Source organism: Camellia sinensis, chromosome 7 (assembly GCF_055761805.1).
Source record: "Camellia sinensis isolate YWXY chromosome 7, ASM5576180v1, whole genome shotgun sequence".
Lineage (NCBI taxonomy): Eukaryota > Viridiplantae > Streptophyta > Magnoliopsida > Ericales > Theaceae > Camellia > Camellia sinensis.
Genome location: NC_138967.1, coordinates 24,716,077 through 24,742,947, shown reverse-complemented (window position 1 = coordinate 24,742,947; position 26,871 = coordinate 24,716,077). Strand labels below are relative to the sequence as shown.

Genomic DNA, 26,871 nt, shown 5'->3' with positions numbered 1-26,871 from the left:
GGGGAGGCAACTTTGAATGCATTTTTGCATTTTGCTTCGGAGGAGCTGCCCCTCAACCCCGTGAGCTGACCGGGCAGCTCGGCCCCCGTCATAATCAGCGAAGTGGCAATCTTGAAAGCATTAATATCACAAACTTCTCTACAAGGCACAATTCAGGTTGGATTCGCATCTAAACACTCATAGCCTCACTGAAATAAAAAGTGCGAAAACAAATACAACTTAAAGGAGTTTTGTTAAACGGGATTGCCAAGAATAAAAACCTAACAATCTCTCCCTTTGGCAATGCCGTGACAAAACACACCTAACAAATAAAATCCTAATCACCCCCACCAATTACAGCCAACAAAAACAGACTTCTTTCTCAAGGTCATGATCTGCAAAATAGCTATTAGTGCCACAAGAGTACATGAAAAAAACAATAAACATATGACTAGATTATCTTGAAGCATGAGATAAAAAAATGAATAGATGGGAATTGGAGATTTTAAGAACATGTAGCATGACAATCGGAGATTTAAAGACATGTAACATGAATAGATGAAAACTAAGACACATGTACCCTCACCCGACACAACATAAAACAGACTTCTTTCTCAAGGTCATGATCTGCAAAATAGCTATTAGTGCCACAATCTCCAAAACAACTATTAGTGCCACAATAGTATATGAAAAAAACAATAAACATATGACTAGATTATCTTGAAACATGAGATAAAAAAATGAATAGATGGAAATTAGAGATTTTAAGAATATGTAGCATGACAATTGGAGATTTAAAGACATGTAACATGAATAGATGAAAACTAGGACACATGTACCTGCACCCGACACAACATAATTCCCCATTTTTATCACGAATTGACAAAGGAAGCTCAAACAACTATGGCATGCAAGAAGGAAATAAGAAACAGTGCATAGCAACATGCAAAACATATAGCCAATCTCCCTTACCAAACATATCAAAGTGTTTATGCTAAACAACTCTTGCAATGAAAAACCAAACTCCCTTACCAACCCAAATCAAGATGAACCAAACTCCCCCTCACTAAAAGCAACCTCAAACACTGAAAACAGTGAACTAGAAGAAAACGACAAAAATAATATGGTAGAGCAAGCAAGGAATTTCAGATTAATACCTTAAAACACACAAGACTATCCAAGAAGCACAATTACTTGAAAACACAATGTGCACAACCTCTAGAAGATTCCTCATAAAAGAAAGTGATGCATTATGTGAAAAGCATAGATCACATAAGAAAAGTGTGTGTGTGACTCTTGGAGTTCGACAAACACTAGATTCAATCCTAGTAGTGATCTGAAAGTTGGACCTCCGACAAAAGAATCTAAGCACAACTAAGGAAAGTCAAACCACTATGAATCAAGGGGTATTTGGTGAGTAAAAGCGGAGGCTCCCCTTTAATCAATGAATCCTTTATTTTTCCTCTTTTTTTTTCACATCTTTTTTTCTTTTCTTTCTTTTGCACATTTTTTTTTCCTTTTTCTTTTTCTTTTTCTTATTCTTTTGCACACTCATTGGCGGCTGACACACTCAAGAGTATGGAAACCAAACCAGAGAAGCATGGATATAATAAGGATGGCCTGGTTGGTGACTCTGAGGTAGCCTTTTCCTCATGGCTGGACTAAAAAGAATAAAGGGGAAAACCGTGGAGATGGAAAAAGATGGAAGGTGGTTAAGAGACTCAACATCACCCAAGATATGCTAGTATCGGTCAATTCCTCTAGAAAAACAAAAGATATCATGCCAGAAGTCCATAAAAAAAATAATCACTAAGGTGGAAGACTCCGATATTTGCTAATCTAAGAGTGTGCACAAAATGAGACATATTAATCAAAAAACACACATTCCAAAATGAGTAATGACCACAGAAAGCACACATATATTAACATGTAATGGATATTCTTATCAATTCCAATATGCACCAAGAACCACTTAAAATTTCAACCTTGCAAAACCATACTAAGAAAATCTTTTTGGGATTTTTTTTTCTTTTTCTAAACAAAGAAAGACACAAAACGAACATGCGCACATTTAAATGACTAAAAAAAAAAAAAAACATACAGAAACCCAAAAACTAAAACGAATAAACAAATTAACACAAGTCAAGTTTTCTTACCCAAACCGCTTTAGTATGAACAAATTTGTGAGCATTGTGGTTCTTGGGTGGTGTCTTGACGTTGTGGTTCCCTTTGCTTTCAATGAGAACCCGTCTCGACTTGGTTTCCAACTTCCTATATCTAGGTCTAGGCAAATACAAACTCGCTCCATGTTTGGTCTCAAGCTGATCAAAATAACGAGGTCTGATATGACCTTTAACCTCATTACTACCAATGAAGTGTCTCCTACCCTACGGGATGTTGGAATTTCTTCCATCTCTATGAGACACTCTTCCATGCAACTCATAACAATAAGGGCGAATATGACCATGCATACCACAATGATGACAAATAAAAACAGAGTGTACAGGGTGTACCTTCTTTTCCTTTACCTTACCAACTCTAGGAAGTTTGAGAAGTCCATCTTTATGTTGAATTTTTTGTTCTCCCTTTCCTTGAGTTCTTGTATCATGAGATGTGGAAGCACTCTGTTTTTGCTCTTTCTTACCACCAAAGCCAATGCCACTCTTGTCAGAACAAATTTGTTAAGACCCAATGATATTGTCCAAAGTCTTTGATCCTCTGTTCCAAAGTCCAATGGTAGCCATAGCACACTTGAGTTCTTCCTCTTTTTTGATCATTAGTTCTTCCAGAGCAACTTGAGACATCTCGAGAGTTTTAATTTTTTCTTCATATGTTGCATAGATTTGCTGTGGCTCATTCCTTTCTGTCTCACAAGTCAAGAGTTTTGCACAAAGAGCTTGTCGATCATTAGAAATCTTAAGGGCATCATTCCTAACCTCGGAAATCTCTTCCTTTAGTTTGACATTCTCACTTTCACATGCTTTGAGTTTCATAACGAGTTTGTCATTCAATTTGGATAACTTAAGAGATTCCTTATACAACTTTTTATAAGCTTACTCAAGCTCTTCATCATCACTTCCTGAGGATTCATCATCAGTGGCATTCTCAACCGGGCTCTTCGGATACTTTGTTTGTCCTTCAGTTTCAGAAGCCACCACAAAAGCAAGGAATTGTTTATGTCCCTCTTCGCCTTGATCTTCGTTGTCACTTTCATCTTCATCAGATTCTGATTCATCATCCCAAGTGATGGCGAAGGCTTTCTTCTTCTTCAAACGAGTGGGGCATTGTGAAGCAAAGTGGCCAAATCATTGGCATTCATAGCATTGGACTCTTTCAGAGTTCCCTTGCATCTTTCATTTCTCCTTCTTGGCTATAGAATTAATTTTGAATTTATCTTTGCCTTCAGATTTATGAGTATGAGTATATTCCAAAAGATTGGGATTCTTTTTCAAGAAAGATTTTTTAAATTGTTTAACAAAAGCAGCCGTAATCTTGGAATCTATCTCACAATCCTCATCTGAATCCTTTCCAACTCTATGAGCACTACTAAAAGCAATAGCATCTTTTTGTTTCTTTTTGAAATTCCTATGTGCTTCATAAGTTTGGAGATTTCCAACCAAGTGATCCAGTTTAAGGTTGTCAACATCTTGAGTCTCCTCAATAGCCGTAACTTTTGGTTGGAACCGATCGGGCAAAGATCTCAAAATTTTTCCCACAACTTTGGATTATGGTATTTTTTTCTCCTAAATTGAAGCTGAAATTTACAATGTCACTCAACTTCGCATAAAATTCATCAAAGGTCTCACTATCTTTTATTGAAAGGTTTCGAAACTAGACGTGAGCCTTTGAAGTTTTGAGCGTTTAACAGAAGGAGTACCCTCATGAATAGTTTGTAAGATATCCCAAGCCTCTTTTGCGACTTCACAATTACAAATACAACTAAACTCTTCAGGTGCGATAGCGCAAAAGAGAGAATTGATAGCTTTACTATTCCAGCTACTATTTTGGTAATCAATTGTGTCCCACTTATCAATTGGTTTGGGAAAAGTTACTCCATCAACGGTAATTGTTGGTTCGGTCCACCCATTCATGACAGATTGCCAAACTTTTTCATCTATAGATTTCAAAAACGATCTCATCCGAGCTTTACAAAAAGAATAATTGGATCCGTCAAGTAGAGGTGGTAGAACCATAGAATTTCCCTCATGTATTGAATCCATTATCACAAATCAAACAAGATCTCGTTCTAAAAGAATAATTTTTTTTTAAAAAAAAATAGAACGACCTACTTTGATACCAATTGAGAAATCTAGAAATTCCCTAGATGTTGATTTGTGATTATGTATCAATTTTAAGCAATAAAACAATCCCAATCAAACAATCAAGACAAATCGACACAACGATTTTAACGTGGAAAAATCACAATTGGAGCACCTCCAATTGTGATAAAAAAAACCATGGGCAACAGCCACAAAACAATCCACTAAGAAGATATGAAGGAATTATATAGGTATACTCTCAATTACCTAGCGAATCCACGCCCGAATTGAACCAACCCCTATGTGCCTCTTCCAACCCCGTCTTCACCTCGGAATTGTCTTGACGATGAGCCACTCCAGAATCCACCAAAGGTTGTAGAGACCCTAATTTTTGTAATTACCATTAAATCCCTAACCTTGAGTTTATTTCAATAAAGCCCTTGAAGTTTTGCTTAATTGCATTTTAAACCCTAGAATCGGGAAGCATCGCGGATTAATTCAAGTAAACCCTAATCGACTCCGTAAATTAATAATCACCTTTAAAACCATATTATTAGTTATTAGACCCTATCATTAGATATTAATCACTCTAAAATTTTAATTCCCGGTAATGCCGTTTTTGCTCGGTTTCTCGCATTTGTTTGCGCTTTAATTTAACGGGACCCGAATTTATTATTTTAACTATTTTCTAATGTTAGTATATTAATAACATATATCAAGGTTTCATAAATTTAGACTTGGTCCCTATATACTTTTATTTTATTTCATTCCAACCCTTAATTGTAATATTTTATTAATTAATGTACTTGTATTATATTATGTTTATAAATGCAAATATCTCATAAAAATATCTTATATATATATATATATATATGTGTGTGTGTGTGTGTCTTGGAGCCCAAGTTGTTGACCATGTGATGGATAAAAAGGGCCATAATTGCTACTTTGACAATTTGCACTTAGGGAACTTAGTCCCCAAGAAACCTTCCCAATCTTTTCTATATATATATATATATATATGCACTCTTCTCCCCCCTCATTATATACATTTTCAGCCATCCACTAGAGGAGTGAGAGAGAGTGATCTTGGAAAAAAAAAAGAGAGAGGGAGAGAGTGAGAGAGAAGAAGAGGAGAAGAAAAGGAAGAATTGTGTTAGTCTTGTACAACAAAGGTAAACATACAACACCTCTTCTCTCAAGTTCTCTTACCACTTGTTTTTCCCCTCCTAATACATGCTCTTTGTATATATATGCTGTAGTCTAGGCCTACACTCTTGTATAAGTGTGTATTAATCAAGAAATGGTATGCTTCACTTTCTTTCTTAAATTTCCAGCAGCAAATCTTTTCCCTCTCTTGAATTTATTTTCCCACCAAAACTCCATAAACTCAAAATCTGTTTTTATGGTACAATATTTGGTATGTCTAGAGTATGTGGTAATTTTTGTAGGTCCTAAGAATGCGTTTTTATAACCTAAACAAATTTTCTAAGTTTGATACTCACAGAACCAGAAAAACAGTCAACTTTATCTATTTTTAGAAAATTCCAGAAAAATAATCTTGAGCCCAATTTTATGTCAAATCTTAATCTTGGTGTTATATTTTAACTAAAATTTTTTTGAGCTCAAGAGAGCGAGGGGTTTGAGAGAAAAACCGACTTGCGTAACGGTCAACGAATCTGGACAGATCTTGGTAATTCTGAATTATCTTAAAATCTAAAATACCTATCGTACTTTCGTAAATTGAGTTTGAAACTAGACTTATATATCTACCAACTCACATGAGGCCAGGTACTTAGGGCCAATAAAAGTATTTTTTTAAAATTATTTTTGAACTGGTTCAAAATCTGGAAATCTGGAAATTTGTGTTAATATGCTCTTATTTGGTTTGCAACTCTTATATTCTATGTTTCTTGAATGTCTTAGTCTTGATATGTAATCTGTGATAAATTGTAAATTTTCTTTACCATGAATAAATTACTTCTTGTTTAGTTTGGATTCATAATTATACTGACCATGCTTTGCTATAACTGAGAACATAACGCACTTAATAAAGGGGAAATCAAATGGGATGGTAATGGGTTGCGATCATTGCATTAAATTTTATGAGATAATGAACGATTGATTCAAGAGCATGATATAATGGAATGTATTCCATTTTTGTGAAGTCTTGCGCAAGTGTGTTTCCGAACCCTAACATGGCACGGGAGGTATTCTGGCTGCTTAACGGAAATGGGAGGCATAAGGGTGGCAGTGAGGGTCTCACACAGGGAGAGTATCCCTGGAAGCCCGTTTCCTTGGGGCAGACCGTGATGTCACCACTTGGGTATGTAACCTAGGTGCGTGGGCATCATTGGTAATTGTGCGGTAAGTGACGCACTGGGGGTCATGCGGTAAGCGACGCATTGGTATTGTATTAACCAAGGGGGAGTCCGAATTGCCCGTGGCCAGTGTTAATGGTTGGGTAGGAACAGCATTCCGCGGGGAGTTGCCTAGAACTAACTAAAATTGACTATTATTCATGACAATTGAAATTTAATTATAAGCTCTGCTTAATTATTGCTTTCATTGTATGTTATGATCATGCCGTTATGTTCTTGTGTATTTGGAATGGGAAAGGGGTCGGGGTGTGTGTGTTTACTGGGCATTCCAAGCTCATGGCGTTTTATGCCAGGTAAAGGCGAGTTTTACACCAAGAACAGAATCCCTAAAAGCTTTGTGGAACCGTGACTGTCTTAGAAATTAGATTGCATATTTCCTGTATTTTGGATAATCTTTTTGTATCAAGGAACCGATATGTATCTAAAGACTTGAAAAATTTTATCTGTAACTATTATTAATATTTTATTTTAGTGTAATTATTTGTATTTTGTGCTTAAAAATGATGTGTATCCTCTAGCTAAACCCCGGTGCATCGTTGTATTATATTATCAAAATTTGGGGCGTCACAAAGGTTCAGGCTTGAATTCTTCAGAATCCACCAAAGAACAACTCTCTCTTTTGTATAGAAAAACAAATAATCATTTGATGTATACTCTTGCTCGAGCGGGGACTCTATATGACGTGTTCCGCACTAGGGTGTATGCTCGAGTGGGGAAATGAACGCTCGAGCGTGAAAACATGGTTCACAGTATTTTTGCAGACACGCATACTTCTGGAACTCACCAATCTCCACTCGAGCGGGGGAATGGACGCTCGAGCGGGGAGGAAACTTTGAATGCATTTTTGAATTTTGCTTCGGAGGCGCTGCCCCTCGACCCCGCGAGCTGACCGGGCAGCTCGACCCCGTCATAATCAGCGAAGTGGCAATCTTGAAAGTATTAACATCACAAACTTCTCTACAAGGCACAATTTGGGTTGGATTCGCATCTAAACACTCATAGCCTCACTGAAATAAAAAGTGCAAAAACAAATACAACTTAAAGGAATTTTGTCATACGGGATTGCCAAGAATAAAAACCTAACAAGAGTAATTGACGGAACACACATCAAAGCATATATATCTCCAAGCAAGCAACCTCGTTTAATAGGTAAAAAGGGGTATGCGACTCAAAACATAATGGCCACATGTGACTTTGATATGCGTTTCACATTTTACTTACCAGTATGGGAAGGAAGTGCACACGATACTCAGATCTTCTTAGATACAATTAGGAATCCTAGTTATAATTTTCCAAAACCACAACGAGGTAACTGTTTTATATTTGATTGCTACAGTAGATGCATCACATTCACATCTTTATATATATATATATATATATTTTTTTTTTTTTTTCATTTATAATTGCTTACTTTATTTTATTAATATTTGAAATTTTAAAATAAATGAGTTTTACTTGGTGGATGCTAGGTATCCAAACATGAAAAGATATCTTGCACCTTACAAAGGAAAGAGATACCATCTAGCTGAATTTGAACATGGTCAACCCTCTTCAAAAAAAAAAAAAAAAAAAAAAAGCACAAGAAAAATTCGACCAAGCACATTCATCACTTAGAAGTGTAATACAAAGAACGTTTGGGGTTTGAAAAGCCAGATGACTAATGATAAAGCATATCCCACCAAACTATAAGTGGCCGACCCAAGTCAAACTTGTTTGTGCAACAATGACAATTCATAATTTCATCTGATGAAGTCAGCCCCGCGATATTGCATTTGACTCTTATGATAAATTCACGGATTATGTGTCTAATGAAGATGAATGATCAAGGTTTGAACAAGCACACCATGCAATCAGGTTGAAGGTGCTGACAATGAGATAGAAGTGAAGAGACATAACATTTGTATGTCAATTTGCAGACGAAATTAGGAGTTATTTAATATGTAGGAAGTTTTATTTTTATTGTCTTAATAGTAATTTATTATATTTTTATTGTAATGACATTTTCTTGTTCGTTTGTGAAGTTAATATTAAAAATAAAAATAAAAAAATGAAAAAAACTTGAGGTCATGTAAAAATGTACCAATATAGATACTAATTATATTAATTTCTATTAATGAAATAACTTTTTCAAAATTTAAAGTGAATAAAATGATAAAATTACAATTTTTATATTCATAAGGGCAAAAATGACAATTACACAGCAAAAAGTTATTTTATAACTTATTTATCAAACACTACTCTGCTATTTAAATTCATAATTTCACAATTACATCAAACAAATTATCAATTTATATTCACATCGATAAGCTATAATCCTTTAAATTATAATCTATAATCACTTTTTCATAATTTTACCACATGAGCCTAATGTTTAGAATCTTTATTGCAACAAGTCCCAGGCTGGAAATGGGGGGCTGAGCAGTACTCTGTATTGGAAGATATTATTCAATGCTCTAAGGGCACTATGTGCCATGTGGTGCTTCTTACCAATCAAAGCAGCCTCCCAACCTGTTTGCCAGTTGATCCATCCCCATCAGCTTAATTAATTTAGCCAAAAATATCATTCTAACGGATGTCAAACATTAAAAGTGTTTGCGGTTTGATTTTGGACAATTTGTGGATTGGTTTAGACTCGTTCACATATATATATATAGTTTGGGAAAAATTCTATCCACAACCACCCACAGTGTGGATTGCGGTTTATGCGGATAGAATTCGCAGATGTGCAGACGTTTTGCAGATTGGACTTTTTCAATTTTCAGATTTAATTTCAATTTTCAGATTCAATATAATACAAAATTGATTTCAATTTCAAAAGTAATTAACATATTCAATTTCAAAAGTAATTAACAGATTCAATTTCCCCTTCATGAAAAAGTATATTCAATTTCTTACAATGTTTACAGAGCAAACAAAAAACAAACCAAAACAAAAACAAAAACATTTAAAAACAATGTTCTCAAACAATGTTCTCTATAATATTTTTTTTTTGTATCATGAAATTAGGGTTTGGTGTGTTGGCCAAAAATATCTAGGAAAGGATGAATGAAATCAACAGATCTAGGTTTTTTATTAAAAAAAAATATCTAAGTGCGGGCGGATTCTTGTGGGTGTGGGTTAAATCTTATCAGCAACCCGCAATTATGTCATATTTCAAACCGCATCCAACCACATTGTGTTTGTGAAACCACTTATTTGTATGCGGATCGATTTGGGGTTAGGCGGGTTATACGGTTCAGATAACCCTACATCCACCCCTATCAAATAGAGTTCACCACTGGATGTCCCCCGAATGACTATCTCTTTACAAAAATTTATGAAAAAATTACACTGACCAGTCAACTGGCCGAACATCCACCAAGTCATGCGTCTGGTCAACCAGTATTTTGATAAAAACTCAAAACTCTCCTTTGAAACACTTGATATCAAATAGAATTTTTACTTAAATTTTTATTCAAATTTAATGGAAAAAATACACCATTAAAGATGTTCTTAGACATTAATTTTAGACCAGATGAGAGAAATATTTCAATCTCCTCTCTCCATCTCTTTCCCCTTCTCTTTGCATCTCTCCCCTCCCCTCACAGATCCTAACAACCATCAACCTGACAGAGACGAACCGTTGAAGAGAATGGAATGGTTGAGTGATTATGTCAAGGGTAAAATGGGAAGATGAACTAAATTATTTTAGGTCAAGACATCATGAGAATTAAGTTGGTCCAAAGATATGGCCCGTAACTCCCCCAACTAATTATTTTCTTGGGGAAAAAAATCTAACGATTTACATAACTTCAACATAATCTAACAACCATTTGTAAAATTACTTGGGAAAAAAAATCTAATGGCCTACATAACTTTAACATAATCTAACAACCATCTGTAAAATTACTTGGGAAAAAAGAAAAAATTAAATAAATACATTTAGAAATAACCCAGCACTGAAGACCTTCAAAAACATGGTTTACACTGGTTGCATGGTTTATGAACCAATAATGAATTCTGAAATCAGATCCGTACTAAAAATAACAAAAAGGAAACTTGGATTTTATCTGGATAGAAACAACTAATTTCATTACAAGTATTTAACAAAGCACATAATTACTAAGATTGTGCAAAAATAAAGGACACTATAATTGACCCAACTTCATATATAAAGAACAACATAACAAGGGACTCCAAATCAAAAGATCAAATGAGTAAAATATGACTCTACAAAGCTGTTTATAATTATCTATGTTCGCACCCGAAACAGGTTAGGCTGCAAATAACACTGCTGCTGGATCTTCTTTGCAATCTGGAATTTCATGGTGAAAGGTAGAGAGAGAACTTATTAATTCACGTAGCTAATAAGAGCCGTCTAAAAAGTCAAAAGAAAATTCAAACTCAATAAGGTACAGGACAGAAGTGCAGTCTGATCCAGCTGGGTTCATGGAGGTCACAACAAATTTCATTTCAATGACTTAAGTTGTTTATTTTTTAGGACCTTATGAGTTGATCATTCATGAAATTTATAGAAAAAAAATTTAGTTGATCCAATAATCATCACATAATTGTATCGGGTCTATTTTTTAAAAATTATGATTATGGAATAGACCATCAATTTCTTTTCATAAAAAAATAAGAAAATACAATCGTCATATCTTTTTTTTTTTTAATGATTTACAAAACAAAGTGTAACCCGTGAGACCCAGGGATCCATCTGCACTTCATTCAAACGGGAGATCCATTACAAAAACTACAATTACCTCCACTGTAATTTAAATAATTCTTACTTATAAATTTCAAGATCCAACCAGACCCTTGTAGCGAGCATAGGAAATGATAAGTATAAAAATGCAGGTACAAAATGCCACAGTGACGATTACCACCTGGCAACAATAAGAAGAAGAACATTCAAATTAACCGAAATAAAACTTACATTCAAAATTTTATCAGTTAAAAAATCCCATCGCAAAATTAGACAAACTTCACGTGAAAGAGTTGTGTCTAATTTTGTGTGAATCGGATTTTGTGCACTTATATTCAAAATTGTATGCATACCCATTTAAACATGTAACCGTGGTTTGAGTTCCAAGTAAATGGGATATTCGCTCCAAATATTCCAGCCATCGTTGAACAAAGTGACACAGAAATACCTGCAGAGGTTAGAAGAAGCTCTAGCTGCACAAACAAAGTAAAATAATAATAATAATAATAATAATAAGATAAATTTATTGTGCCAACAATGTTTTCAAATACACAAAAGCAGAACAAGAAATCAATGCATTCAATGTTGTATAAAGTAAACATAATTGATACATTACCTGAATCAGCTGATTTCGATGATTGTCAAGCTGGAAAATGGAAACATGAAGTGTATTTAGAACAACAAAAGTAAATCTAAATCTATTTAAATTGATCAATTAATTCAATTTTCATATTTGTTCCCATTTCCAGTTGATTACCTGAATATTAATGTAATCTTCTGTATCATCAATAAACTCGCGCAGCTGCAAAATTTAAGAATATAATTCAATTCTGATGATGCAATAAAGGGGTTTTCCAATCAGATATAGACAAACAAACAGATTATTTTGATGATTTCAATATGGAATGCCAAAGAATTTAGGCTACAATTTTAATTAGGGGTACCCACTTGAACTTCCTTTGGTTGTTGCTTGTTCATTCTAAATGAAATTACTACAATTAGCAGACGTTCATGGAGTAATTTGATAGTATGATAGCAAAATTTTAATTTGATAAATTTTTCAAGTTGTCGGATTAGCTGAAAAACCCATGTTCAATCCAAGACAGCTCAACTATCGCAAATTATAGCTACGCGGTAGCTGGTGGTAAATTTTGGCCAAATTCCTTCGTTTATGCCTTCAAATTTAAAATTTTACTATTTTTGGAAAATTATGATTAGTTAAATTAGAACTCTAGTCAAATTCATTTTGAGTTAGAATTTTTTAAAGAAATTTCTTTTCATTTTAGATTCCAAATTATTTTAGAAGAATTTTTTTTTTCTATTTATTTATTTTTTGTGATCATGACATTATTAGGAAGTAATTACTGGAATCGTGGCATAGCTTGCAAAGCCACTTCTCCTGTAAATAGGATTCTAATAAGAAATTGAAACTAGTTAGCAATTGATTGTGTTTAATAAAAATTCAGAGAAAGTTTTCACTAATTTCATATTGCTCATCATAATTATATTGCCACAAACTGATAATCAACAATACAAATTGGTGAGCAGAATTAATTATAGAAATTCAATGCTAGTTATGCAACATACTGTATTCAATTTGTTCAAAGTTCCATCAATTTGCATGAAGTAAGCCTGCAAATATACCACCGAGACGTTAAAATTATAATAAGTCTAACGACACAGAAAATGATTACTAAACCGGACACAACTACCTCACATGATATAGATTTCACACTCACGTGATAGGTCTGATTCTATGATTGTTATGTGCAAGTTGAAGAACTACTAAAATTAAGAGGAGATAACAAACAAAGAAGTAGGTCAATGTTATAACCTCAAGTAGCATTTCAAGCTCCTCAACATCATTCTCGTCTCCGCAAAATGTTGCCACACTTGCCCTACTAGCTCTAGATTTCTTCGAACCTATGGTAGGTGAGGCAGGACACCAATTGGCAGCACCCAAGCCACTAACAGGCGAAGATGGGCCTGCCAATTTTCTTGACAAGTAAAGATCAGCCATATCATCATCATCGTCCAGTAATTGTTCAAGCTCATCTCTCACCTACAGGTAGAAATACTAGTGAGCATAGGTCAAATTGATTTATAAGCACAATTATTCTCGAAAGCACAGAATTCAGGACATCACGGGTCATTCAACATTAAAACATCAAAGCCGAATAAGAGACATCAATACTAAATGCAAATATGACCATGTTAGAAAAGAAAGGATTTTGATGATTTAAAAAAACTTGGAAGCTATGATAGGAAGTAGTTATACCTTTTGAACCCTAGCAGTTAAGCTTGTCATTGCACTCTTCAATTTACGAACCTGATCCAAGTTACGGGTACTAATCTACAAAATCAAATTTGTCATTTGGAAAATTAGGAATACATAACAAATACCAAGTGCATAAAAATAGACCAATGGAGGCATTTCCAGCTTTTTAAAAATAATAACAATAACAAGTCTTATAAAGATTGCATAACACTAATGGAATGCATAGACACCTTCATTGAACAACAAAGCCTTGAGCTAAAATGGAAAATACTCATTTTTTTGGAAGCAGAAATGTTCTAAGCTCTGCATAAAATTTTGAATTTGAATTTGATGGAACTTACTCAGCCTAAGAAGAATTTCATCGAAACTATTCACTTACACAAACAGGTAAACATGGTTTACCTGTTTAGTTTCGATCATTGAAATTTAATCGAAGAAACTACGACTGTATTTGGTTTACAAGAATGAAATTTAATCGAATATGTGAGGGTTAATTTTTTGATTAAATTTCGATCATTGAATATATACAAATAAGTTGTAAAAAAGTTTTTTTATATACAAATAAGTTCTTTTTTCTTTTATTTTAAGTATAAAAAAAACCTTGTAAACTTTTTTAATGATCAATAAGGTCAAATTTTTTTTTTTTTTTAATTTGTGTCTAATTTTAAATTCTATAAAATACTTTATTTACCGTTCTTATAATTTAACTATATATGAATATAAATAATTAACATATAAATAATTTTTTTAAATACATAATCCTAAATAAAAATTATTTTTTTAACATAAATAAAATTAAAATCACTTCTTTTTTTTTTCTTGATGTTAACATTATGTCAAAATTGGATAAGGTTTAAAATTCGTGCACCCTTTAATTCTTTCAACTAATTGGTTTCAAAATAAAAAAAATATATATTTATAAATCTTCTATAAATTTTACCTTTCTTAGGGTTTATTCCTCTAATGTACCTTAAAGTATGTGATCTACTATGTTTTAGTCTCTAACCTTTTAAATTTTTTAGTCTTTAAAGTATGCAATCAATTACTCTATATACTTTAGCATCACATCGTCAAAATTAATAACGAAAGGCAGAATATTTTTGAAATTTTACATGAAATTTTGACAAAATAAAAAAGATCAAACACACAACATTCCAAGGTATGATTTTGTTGCATTTTGATCTCAAATCTAAATATGTCTGTTAAGGCTGTGTTTACATCATGAATTTAGATAAGAAAATGGTAGGTGAAACATAACTATATTTTAATCATATTTCACCTATATTTTCTTTTTAAATTTCTAAATACCTATCCAAATCCATTAACAAAACACAGTATAAAAAAAATAAAAAAAAATTACACCTTAGAAGTGAGTTCATCTAAAGCTGGATAAGCAGCAGTCTCCAGCTCTGTTGTACGAGCATCAAAAAAGCTGCAAATGGCTTCCAAAGCTACCTCCAATGCTCGAAATTCAAATGGAGATTCTATATAAACATTATTCAAATTATTAAAATATCAAATACCGCCCACACAAAAAATTTAAAAAAAAAATTATGAGAAAAAAAAAAGTGATTTTGAAATTATGGAATTGAGAGTAAGGGTTCTAGAGAGAAAAACACATTTTTAAGAAAGCTAAAAACATTGAGATCAAGATTCATTGTCATCTTTTTCTCCGCAATGATTTTATTATAATAATTTAATGGTCCAAGTTTAAAATTAAAGTAAAACGATTGTGATATGTAGTTTAAATTTTTTTTATAAAAAAAAGAGGCAATATTTTAATATTATTTTTATTGGATAAATTATAGGGGAAATTGTGAATCAATTGCAAGACTAAAAAAACTTACAAAGTGATGGAAAAATTTATAATTTCAATTATTAAAGTTAATAAACTTTATTATTGATTTAAAATTTATTTTGGAAATATGGGCTGAATTGTAATTTCTCCTAAATTTTACTAGTAATACTTGTAATTTACATTGTGTCAATTTGGTTTATATACTTCCAATTCTATCAATTTTTTTATCTTTAATTTTTTATATTGTGACAATTTAGCCTAATTAATAATACCAATTAAGAAATTAGACAAAAAGTTATAGACAAAATGGTCCATTCAAAGGAAAGTAGATCATTTAAAATTAGACATCAACTCTCAAATCACTTTCAAGATAGTGAAATCCTTTATCCGTTGACTTCTACCTAATTTTTAAAGGGGCATTAACAATTGAACTAAATTTATACATTAGGAGAAATTCAAGAATAAAATAAACTAGATTGACACCCAAAAAAAAATAAAAATAAATAAATAAACAAATTGCGTGAACTGTGAGTGTAATTTTCTCTATATTTTATTTTAATTTTAAACTTGAACTGTTTCGTTATATTCTTTGTTGACGTATTTTATTCAAAATCATTCCAGGAAAGAATGTCAAGATGTCTAAAGAGGGGACTTCTTTTTGTTATTCTAATTAACTTTTTTTTAAAACTTATTAAAAAAGGGAAATAAAAGGGAAATTATAAATAAAAATAAAAAAACCTCTAAGGTTCAAGGTTTGTAACAAAATAAATCTTGAATATTTAATTTTATCAATTTAAATTATAATTTGTGATTTATTTTCAATCTAAACTACTTGTTTATTTCTGTTTAATGAAGTTGACAAAAAAAATAATATTTTAATTATTATACTCAATATAAGTGTACCAAAAATATCTAAAATATCTTTTTCTATAAGTTTTACTTAATAAAAATAGACAATTGCTTTAGATTGATTTTTTTTTTTTTTTTAAAGATTAGAGTTTAAATTAATAAAATTAAAAATTATTTTATTACAAGATTCAAATCTTGAGGTTTTTTTGTAATTTTTCCTAAAAAATGAAGATAAAGGTTGGTTTGGGAAGTGGATTGGTTTTTTGACTTTTTAGCTATTTTGACTATTTTAGCCTGGGCTAAAAAGCTTGGTTTGGGAAGGGTTTTTTGATTTTTTAACTTTTTTGATTTTTTTTGTCAGAGAATAGTGTAATAATTATGAATTGAATGTAATGTTTTATTTATCAACAATGATTCATCCCCCTTTTCCTCCCACCCCTTTGACCCTCTCTAAAATAGTCTATTTTATTTTTTGTGTGGCTATTTTAGCCCCAAAGTAATGTGGCATACCCTCTTCTTCGCCAGCTTCAACATCTTGTTGGTCACCCAACTCATTTCCATCTTCTTGGCCTTCACGAATGGAATTTATAAAGGGCAATCGCCTTTGTAGTTCCTCAACAACAGGTATAACATTATCATCCAATGGATCTCGAAGCAATACCTATTCAACACATAAAAATTAGTTTCAAAATTTGCTCATCGAGTCTCACCCAGAGGTGTAATCAGTTCAGTTTGGTTGGAGTGGAGGAAAATTTTAATGCGGAACCGAACTCTTCATTTATACTGGTTGAAGAACTGAAATCGATTATATAAAAAAAATTCAGTTTTGTTGATTTTTTGGCTTGGTGTAATGAGTGATTTACAAAAAGTTCTAAGTGATTTTATAAAAATTTGGGAAATACATGTGTATGTCATAATAGGTGAATTTATTATTTAATAGGTCTTATGATAATTAATATTTTTCATCGTACACAATTAAAAAAGTCACTAATTGTTAATTTTTAACGATAGTTTAAAAACCATGACAAAAAATATTACTAATTATAAGTTTTAGCGAATATGCAAAAAATAGTCCAAAAAAAGTTATTAATTTTCAACTTTCAGCGATAGTTTAAAAAATTCATCACAAAAAGAGTCATTAATTGTAAATTTTAGCAACACATCATGGAAAAAAAATCACTAATTGTTAATTTTTAATGACATATACAAAAAATCCTCACAAAAATTATATTTAACGACGATTTTACTAAGATTTATTTTCAATAAAACTTGATGGGAATTAAATCTACCTATTATGATTTATTAGTAATTTATCCTAAAAATTTATAGTGTCACAAATCAATGAATAATTGTATCTTTGACCTTAATTTTTAGGATAAACTGCAAATATTTTTGTTGACATTTATTTAAAATACGGATTACTTCCTATAATTTTGAAAATTATAAATATTTTCTTATCAGAATTTTTTATTTAAAAGAATTAACAGAAAAAATAACATCTATAACTACAATATTAAAATTATTTGAATTATTAATTAAATATATCTATGACACAATTTTTTTTTTAAAAAAAGAAAAAGAATTAATTGACTTAATGATTTATTAATAAAAGTGATCACTTGTTATACTATTAAAAATTTTAAAGGGTGTAATATAATTTCTAGAACTATATAGTACAATTTATATTTTAAACAAATCTCAAATAATATATGTGTATTTTACCCTAATTTTTATTGTAAAACGTGTAGCATTAAACAATGGAATGTCACACTCATCTTTTAATACTTAAAAAATTAAAATATGAAAAATGTTTTTATATAATATTTTGGTGGATTCCCTCGGATATTAGAAGTTGTTTGGGGTGTCTTAAATAAGTGTATTTTTTGTCTTTTTGGACTAAAAAATTGAGGAAAAAAATATGGATGTTTGGATTAACTTTTTGACTTTTTATGAAAAAATGTGTATTAAAAAATTAAATAAATTAGTGTGTAGGAAAAAATTAGAATTGAAAGTTGTGCAGCTGTAATTTTTTACTTTTGATAAATAGTGATAATTTTTTAACTTTTTTATAAATTGCCAAACTTAACCTTAGTGTAAAGTTTTTCAACGTTAAAACAGACCTTCCCTTGCGAAAAAACAACCCAAAACTGAAATTTTGATCAGTCTTAAACAGTGAATTTTGTTCCACTAATTTTTTTTAGAGCCCTAATTTAAACTTAAATGTAAGTTGTCTTCCATTTAATCATAATTTTATAACAATAAAAATAAAAATAAAGGTAGCTTGAATAAATTGATAATTTATTTTTAAAAACACAACTATCGTGCATTTTTTTTTTTTTGTGACAAATGGATTAAATTGAATATATTACGATTATTAGATTAGCTTAATTTTTTTTTATCTGGACGACAAACATGAAATGATAGACAAAATGAACAGTTTGAATTATCATTCCCCCCAGTCCTGATTAGGGGCCGAGAGAACCTGCCAAATAAAATTTAGGACAAATTATATTGGTAATTCATGTATTTTGCCCCTTGTGTCATTCTATAATTCAATTAGCTCAATTTTTATCTCTTAATTTTAGATATTTTGTCAATTTGATCTAACTGATAACATTGATTAAGGTTTTTGAAGGAAAGTGGTCACTAAGTTAGTTGAGATTAACCTATCAAATTGAACAAATTTATAATTTTGTATATAAAAGTGTAACACAAGCCGCTTATGTGCTCATTTTCTATCAAAAAAATACTAATAATTATAATCAATTGAATTAAATTGAAACAAAATTATAAATTTAAAATTAAAATTAAAAAAATCAAAATAATATAAAAATCAAAATATAAGAACTATGGGTCTACTTTGCCCTAAATTTTATGAAAAATCTCAAGGACCAAACTTGCACAGTAGAGTACGCGTCGAAGGCCAGCCCTTTCATTTTCCTTCCAGATAACTTCTTTTTATTCTCAGCTTAAAACTTTTCAACTTCTAGTCAACTTTAGACTTTTTCCACTAAACCATCACCGGCAGCATAAGGAATTGTTTAGAAATTGATTTTGTCTAAATAATTTTTACTAAAAAAACTTATGTAAAAATAAAAAGAATAGATTGATTTTTTACAATAATTTTCTGAAAATTGTAGCAAAAACAAATAAAAAATGCTTCAAACCACTAATTGATGACCACTAATAGACCACTAATGATGTGGCGCTAATGTGGATCCACTACTGATGTGATAGTTTGGCCTTTTTTTTTTTTTTTTTTTCTTGCACTACCAGCTCTAATGAGTTGGCATTAGTGGTGCAAATTTAGAGCACTGAATCAGTGCTGAAAACAAATACTTAGAAGTTCTAATTGAGCAACCGTAATCCACTCTTAATCATGTGAAATGGACTCGCTTCTCACTCTTCATCCTTGTTCTTCTCTCTATTCTCTCTCTCTCTCCCATCTCATTAAAAGTTAAAATAAGAATAATATATTAGAGAACCGCACTCCTCATCATTCTTCTTTCTATCTCTTTCTATTGTCTCTCTCTTCCATCTTATTAAAAGTTAAAATTAAATTATATATCAGGGAATATAGCACTCCTCTTTTAACTAATTACGAAACATCTTCCAAGAAACAAAATGTAAATGAATAACAAAAAGAATTAAAGCTTACCTCCTCAGGTGTAATAATCGCCTTTATGTGCTGCGCAGCCCAAAAAATATATATATATATTAGCCAAACAATACCGATCAAATATAAGTGCATCAATGAATCAATATTATAAGATTGACACAAATATATAAATATATAGACAGTGAAAGAAATTTCACCTCCAAATTGAGGACGATAGCTTTTTCACGGGTGAGAATGGTGGAAGGGTAAGACAAGAGAGGATCGAGAATGCGAAGATCGCGAGCATGAATCTGAACTCTATCCATGATAGCGTACTTATCCACATCCAACACCGTGCTCTTCCCCTCCGCGTCCATTAAAATCCAGCTCCGACAACTCCCCGCTTTCTTCTTCATCTCCGCCTGCGAATCCGCTAGCACCACAATGCTCCTCTCTTTTCCCATCTCTATCTCTAAGCATTCCCAAAATTATATGTATCTATCTACGTAAATATATATCGCATGTAGAGAGACAGTGAAGCACTAGAGAGTGAGAGAAGGGATTTAAGCAGAAAAGGATATGAAGAGGGTTTTTAAATTTTTAAAATAATTTAGTTTGGGATACACGCTTCTTTTTTTTTTTTTACCTTATCGAAAAAAACAATGCTACGTAGATCACAGCATTCACGCGCCTTGGCCTCGAGCAAAGGAAGAAACTCACCGAGATATCCAATAGAGTTCAGTCAGGCCCGTTTGTTTGGGTAATAGGGAGGGATTTGATAATGAGGTGAATTTATTATATGGGGTGTTTGTTTTGAGAGATGGGGAGGTGATTATTAACCCTTGTATTAGTAAAGGTTTTGGAAGGGAGATTGGTAAGGAGGAGGTAGAGATGGTATTAGAAAAATATTGAGAGGATTAGAAATTTTTTTATTTTTTTTATTTTTTATATATTGAATTTTTTTTAAATATTAATGTTTAATTTTTTATTTATTTTATTATTTTTTATATATATAATTTAACAATTGCTTACTATTAATCCCCTTTATTCTATCTCTAAAATCAAACGAGACCTCAAGTGTCACAGAAGACGTCAAATATCAATCAAAGTATAATACTCCCTCCGTCCCAAAATAATGGTCCCTTTTGGGGAATCTAACTTTTTTTGGTAGTACAATTATTGCATTTAAAAAAAGTTGATTTTTCAAAATTATCCTTTTGATAGTACATTTTTTGGGAATATCAATGCATAATTGTACTTTTTATGTTGTTTATTAATTTAAAAGAAGGGTAAAATAGAAAATTTATATTATTTTTGTACTTAATTTTTGAAGAGAGACTAATATTTTGGGATAATAAAAAATGAAATAAGGGACTAATATTTTGGGACGGAGGGAGTATGAGATTTCCAAAGAGAGTCAACTGGACAATACTAGGCTGCCACACCACCCAAGAATTGAAGCTGACATACCCCTCTGAAAATGACTGCCTTTCCCGCAAGGTCACCACCCCCAGTGGATACACGCATGTTTCTAATTGACATAAGAGATAGGAACAGGGAGGGAATTGTTTAAATTGAGGTCAATGTCTGAGGAGGTTAACAATCGACGACCTCTGGTTGGGAAATTATAAAATATTTTTGAAATATCATATATTCTTATATTCTAACTAATCATAATTTACTATATTTTCTTATGTTTGTTATTCACCTAACATAATACTATACTTATTTACTTTCTCCACTAATCATAATATTATGAATTATTAAATGTCTATATTTTGAGATTATTGAATAATTATTCCGTTTGGCGTGGGTTTTTTTATTTTTACTTTTTAAAGATAGTTAGAGGCAGTGAATATGGATTTTTTTTTAAATGAATTATTTTAGTGCAACATTTGTTTAATATGAGGAGAAAATTATTTAAATATGAAGCAAAATATTGGTGAGTAGAGGATTTTTTAGACATTTTTATTATATTTTTAGCTTTTAGTACCAAACAAGACTAATATGTTTTGACTATGAAATATATAAAGGGTAAGTTACACCGACCTTTTTTTGAGATGTAGAAAAAATATATTCAATTTCATATTTTTAATATGAATAATGCTTGGGACCCCCTTTTGAGGGGTCACCCCCTCACCCCATTTGTCACGTGGTGGGTGGTGATTGGAGGAGCAGGAAAAAAAAGAAAAAGAAAAAGAAAATATAACCAATGAGAGAAAGAGGGGGTCAAAGGGGGTGGGAGGAAAAAGGGATGAATCATTGTTGTTTTAATATAATTATATTTGTCTTACTAGATATTTTTTGAAAGTTTATTAGGAAATTCTTTTTTTTTAAAATACTTATATCTCAATTAGTCCATAATATATTCTTATATTCTAATTAATCCTATTATTTGGACACTTAATCTACCAAATCTTAATTCTCATATTTAAGGTAATTTTTGGATAATTTTACCCTTACAATTATTTTTTTTTTTTGAATAATTAGCAACTTGGGGATATGAATATTCATATTTTATAACGTAAATATTCACATTGACGTGTAAATGTTCACATTGACGGTGTGAACATTCACACCATCAATGTGAATATTATTATTAGAGATATTTTGATAATTATGTCACCCATAAAATTTATTGAAATATAAAAAAATAATAATAATAATAATTTAGACTAAGTGGAACATAAGTAGGTGAAAACGGTTTATGAATAAGTGCCTCATATTTTAATTCACATAATACTTGGATCATTTTTTATCAATAATTCGTGATATGTGTGAATGAAAAAATAATTTGTCATATATATTCTACTAAAATGTAAATTTATCTTTTTTATTTTGTTGTCTATTTGCCATTTGTTTTAGCTTCGATGACATGAGTCAGTGTAATTATATCAAAGTTATAGAACTAATTGTATTTTTCCCAAGACTCAAGTGAGGTGATTGTAACTTATCCACATAAAAAATATAACGTAAATTATAATTTTTACTTTTAAACTTTTAACAAAATTTTACTTTCATGTTTCAATTGTATTACAATAAATCTCACATTTTTAAATGAAATTTAATGTGATCATGTGTGAACTAATACTAATTACTAATACACTAATTAAGGCACAGACATAACGGTTGTGTCTCCATTAATTGAACTTGAGATATGGAGGAAGTACACCCTTAATTTCAAGTTGTGTCCGCTAAGTCAACCTCTTGAGATTATATATATTGTCTTAATATTTTTTCTCATCCAATCAATGAACTAATCACTTACGTTAATTATATCAACTTACATTGCACACGACATTTAACTATTTAAGAAAATGGAATAATATATTATTACATGCATATCACAATTTGATAATCACATGAGGAAAGCACCTTGTTTTGTACAAATACAAGCAGGTAAAACTTACACATTGAAAACTTACATATAAGTGGAGAGAGTACAACCTCTTGATAAGATGTAGAGACTTTTGGCCATCTCTCTCAACCAAACTTAAGATGACATTATTGACAACCCTTCTTTACATTTATAATTATACAAATAATATTTTATAATATTCATAGATAATATTTTATAATATCTTCTTATACATGTTATGTAAAATAAATAAGCACGAAATAAGTTATATAGTTTGCTTATTATTATGCTAACCATGAAGCGCATCATGTTCATTTTGATAATACCTCGTGATCTATAAAGGTTTTTCAACACTTCCTAAATTCATTTAATAACTGTGGTGTTTCTATTTGTATTTCTTGTATTCATTCTCGCATATTGTGTACTTCCAAGTCAAGCTGCCAAGTTTTTCAAAGTGGGTGTTGAGCTAAGCCTCTTCTTTCATTAGGCTGCCCTTGAGGGTATGATATTTCGATATGGCCCGTAATAAGACAAAAGGCCCCTCAGCAGCGGCATTCTTCCTTGACTTTATCCTCTTTTTATTAGAGAATTTCATTTTGCCCCCAAACTATATTTCAATGATTTCAATTTCATTCAGCTTTGACTTTGAATAGATTTCTATAATCTATGGATAATTTAGATATGATTTTGATGAATGGATTTCTATATTCTCTTAATAGTTTTGAATCTGTTTAAAAACCTAGATATGGATAGTTTTTGGATGATTTAGAACTTAAGGACTTTTTGTGGATCATTCAGACTATTTTGGATAGATTTGAACTTGTGTCATATTTTTTGATGTCTAAAAACATAGTTCTTGGATGGTTTGGAATGTATAGATTGTTTTTGGTTGTTTAGAATGTATGGATATATATATTTTTTTGTTTGATATTTGAAATAATATTTTGGTGGTTGATTGATACTTATGTATATGTTTGTAAAGCTTGTTTAAAATGCTTTCTCAAATTGTACATAACAGGCGAAATAAAACCTGTTGAATTTAAAAACATATATATGCATATTCTACGGCATGTAAAAAATGCTGTGAAACTTGAGTTATCTGCAGCAGACAAAATAGGTTATTGCATTAAATATTCAACAACTAGTAATGAACGTCATGGGTTTTTTCTTGAATTAATGGCGTGCAAAAATAATTGTAGAAAAATCAAACATGCCGCTGTTAACGACGTATGATGGAACGCCGTTGAATCCTACCTACGGCTTGTATTTTAGGTCGTTAAAAAAAATTTAATGGTTTACATGACTTTAACATAATCTGACAACCATTTGTAAAAATATTTGCGTTAAAAGAATAAATTAAACAAATACATTTAGAAATAACCCAGACTGAAGACCTTCAAAAACATGATTTACACTGACCGCATGGTTTACACCGTCCTTTTTTTTGGACGCGGGGTCCCTCGGTGGGTAATACCCTGCCGTTCCTGCTGTTCTTGCTGTGCCTAAAACGGCACCGTTTAGTCTTTTTTTTTTTTTTTTTTTCATGTTCTGACTTTAATTTTTGGCCTGATAAATTACATTTTGTCCTAAACCTGAAACCCTAAAATAAAAATAAATAAATTTTACGAATTAAACCCCAAATCCTAAACTCTAAAATAAAAAAATAAATTTTATCCCTAAACCCTAAATCCTAAACCTTAATCCCTAAACCATAAAATAAAAATAAAAAAATTTAAAAATTAAACCCTAAACCCTAAACCCTAAACCCTAAACCCTAAACTCTAAACCATAAAATAAAAATAAAAATAAAAAAAATTTAAGAATTAAACCCTAAACCCTAAAACAAAAAATAAATAAATTTTAAGAATTAAACGCTAAACCCTAAAATAAAAATAATAAATTTTATCACTAAACCCTAAAATAAAATAATTTTTTTTTAAGAATTAAACCCTAAATCTTAAACCCTAAAATAAAAAAAAATTTATCCCTAAAACCTAAAATAAAATTAAAAACAAATTAAGAACTAAATCCTAAACTCTAAACCTTAAAATTAAAAAAAAAAAGAATTAAAGTAAAAAAGTGACCAACCAAAAAAAAAAAAAAAAGAAACAGCATTTGGTTGGTCACTTTTTTACTTTAATTCTTAAAATTTATTTTTTTTATTTTAGGGTTTAGAGTTTACGGTTTAGTTCTTAAATTTTATTTTATTTTAGGGTTTTGGGATAATTTTTTTTTTATTTTAGGGTTTAGGATTTGGGGTTTAATTCTTAATTTTTTATTTTATTTTAGGGTTTAGGGATAAAATTTATTATTTTTATTTTAGTGTTTAGGGTTTAATTCTTAAAATTTATTTTTTTTATTTTAGGGTTTAGGATTTAAAGTTTAGGGTTTAATTCTTAATTTTTTTTTTTTTTATGGTTTATTGTTTAAGATTTAGGGTTTAATTCTTAATTTTTTATTTTATTTTAGGGTTTAGGATTTGGGGTTTAATTCTTAAAATTTATTTATTTTTATTTTAGGGTTTAAGGTTTAGGGCAAATTGTAATTTATCATGCCAAAAAAAAAAAGTCAAAACATGTAGCGATCTCGGTTTTGAGCCTTCTTTCATGTTTTGCACTTCGACTGGGCCGGTCAGGGATCGAGCTGCCCAGTCAGCTCGCGGAGGTCTAGGAGGCAGCGCCCCTTGGCGGGTCCGAGGGCAGCGCCCTGGCGGGGTCGAGGGGCAACGCCCCTAAAGCAAAAATGCAAAATGTATTCGAAGTTGCTTATCTGCTCAAGCGGCTGTTTATGCGCTCGAGCGGAAAATGTTTGATTTTAGAAGTTTGACCTGTCTGCAAAAGTACTGGGTTAGTGTATTTGACGCTCGAGTGGGCCATGTTATATCAGTTCGTGAATCTGATATTTCAAATCACTTTTTCAGTCTTCTCTCCATCTAAAACTCTCCAGAATTTCAGATCGGGAGCTTCTCTCTCTAGAAATCATCTTCTCTCTATGATTTCTCCAAATCCATTGGGATTTAGACCTAAGTTTTTCACCAAAGTTGGTTATCATCTTGAGGGTTTCGTTGTATGCGGTGAAGATCGAGTTTCGACACCGTTAATTTTGGGGGTTTCATCTCATTTCTTCTTCAAAACTTGAGGTAGGGATTTTCTTAGAGTTATATATATATTTTTGTATGATCTATATGTTTTTCAAAATCATTCTTTAATAGCTTTGAAAATTGATTATTGATTCAAGAAGTTGAGCGATTTTGAAAGTGAGTTTGTCTCTTGTTCTTTTAAAATGATCTTATGGGTTTTGATCTTTGTTGATTGAAGAAAATATGATTTTGGAAAGTTTTCTTTCAAAGGATTTGAGCTGTATAATTTTGGTGAGAAAATCTAGAATTTGGGGATTTTTTTAAAAGAGACTGAAAATTCATGAATGATATTGTTGTATTTATTTTGTGTGTCAAAATAAATGGATGTTTGAAAATTTTCTTATTTATATTTATATAAATGATGAATTTAAGGGAATATGAGAATTGTTGTTCATTTTAGAAATTATTATTCAAAACGTTGAAATAGTCTTGAAATGACTAATTGTTGAGGATACTTGAGAAGAGGGAATTGTGTTTGTTAGGTCCCTTAGTCTTGCCAATCCTGCGAACAAATTTGAGTTATTGAGTTGTAATTTTCCATTCTGTTT

The 26,871-nt window shown here is 31.1% G+C and overlaps 1 protein-coding gene across 2 annotated transcripts; it reads right to left on the bottom strand.

The window, feature by feature from the left end:
* Nucleotides 1-10,659: 10,659 nt before the first annotated feature.
* Nucleotides 10,660-20,561, bottom strand: LOC114314580 (magnesium transporter MRS2-I-like). 2 transcript variants are annotated; one of them, XM_082877590.1, is made up of 12 exons: nt 20,045-20,561; nt 19,887-19,916; nt 16,739-16,889; nt 14,944-15,065; nt 13,582-13,656; nt 13,138-13,365; nt 12,891-12,935; nt 12,061-12,105; nt 11,920-11,949; nt 11,657-11,776; nt 11,389-11,484; nt 10,660-10,910 (listed from the first exon to the last, which is right to left on the bottom strand). In XM_082877590.1, exons 1-11 carry the CDS (start codon nt 20,288-20,290, stop codon nt 11,398-11,400), a joined length of 1,179 nt encoding a protein of 392 aa, XP_082733716.1. In that variant the 5' UTR covers nt 20,291-20,561; the 3' UTR covers nt 10,660-10,910; nt 11,389-11,397. The 2 variants fall into 2 exon arrangements, with proteins under 2 accessions (XP_082733716.1, XP_028116853.2); XM_028261052.2 differs by lacking the exon at nt 10,660-10,910 and having other exon boundaries at nt 11,204-11,484; nt 20,045-20,428.
* Nucleotides 20,562-26,871: the final 6,310 nt, after the last annotated feature.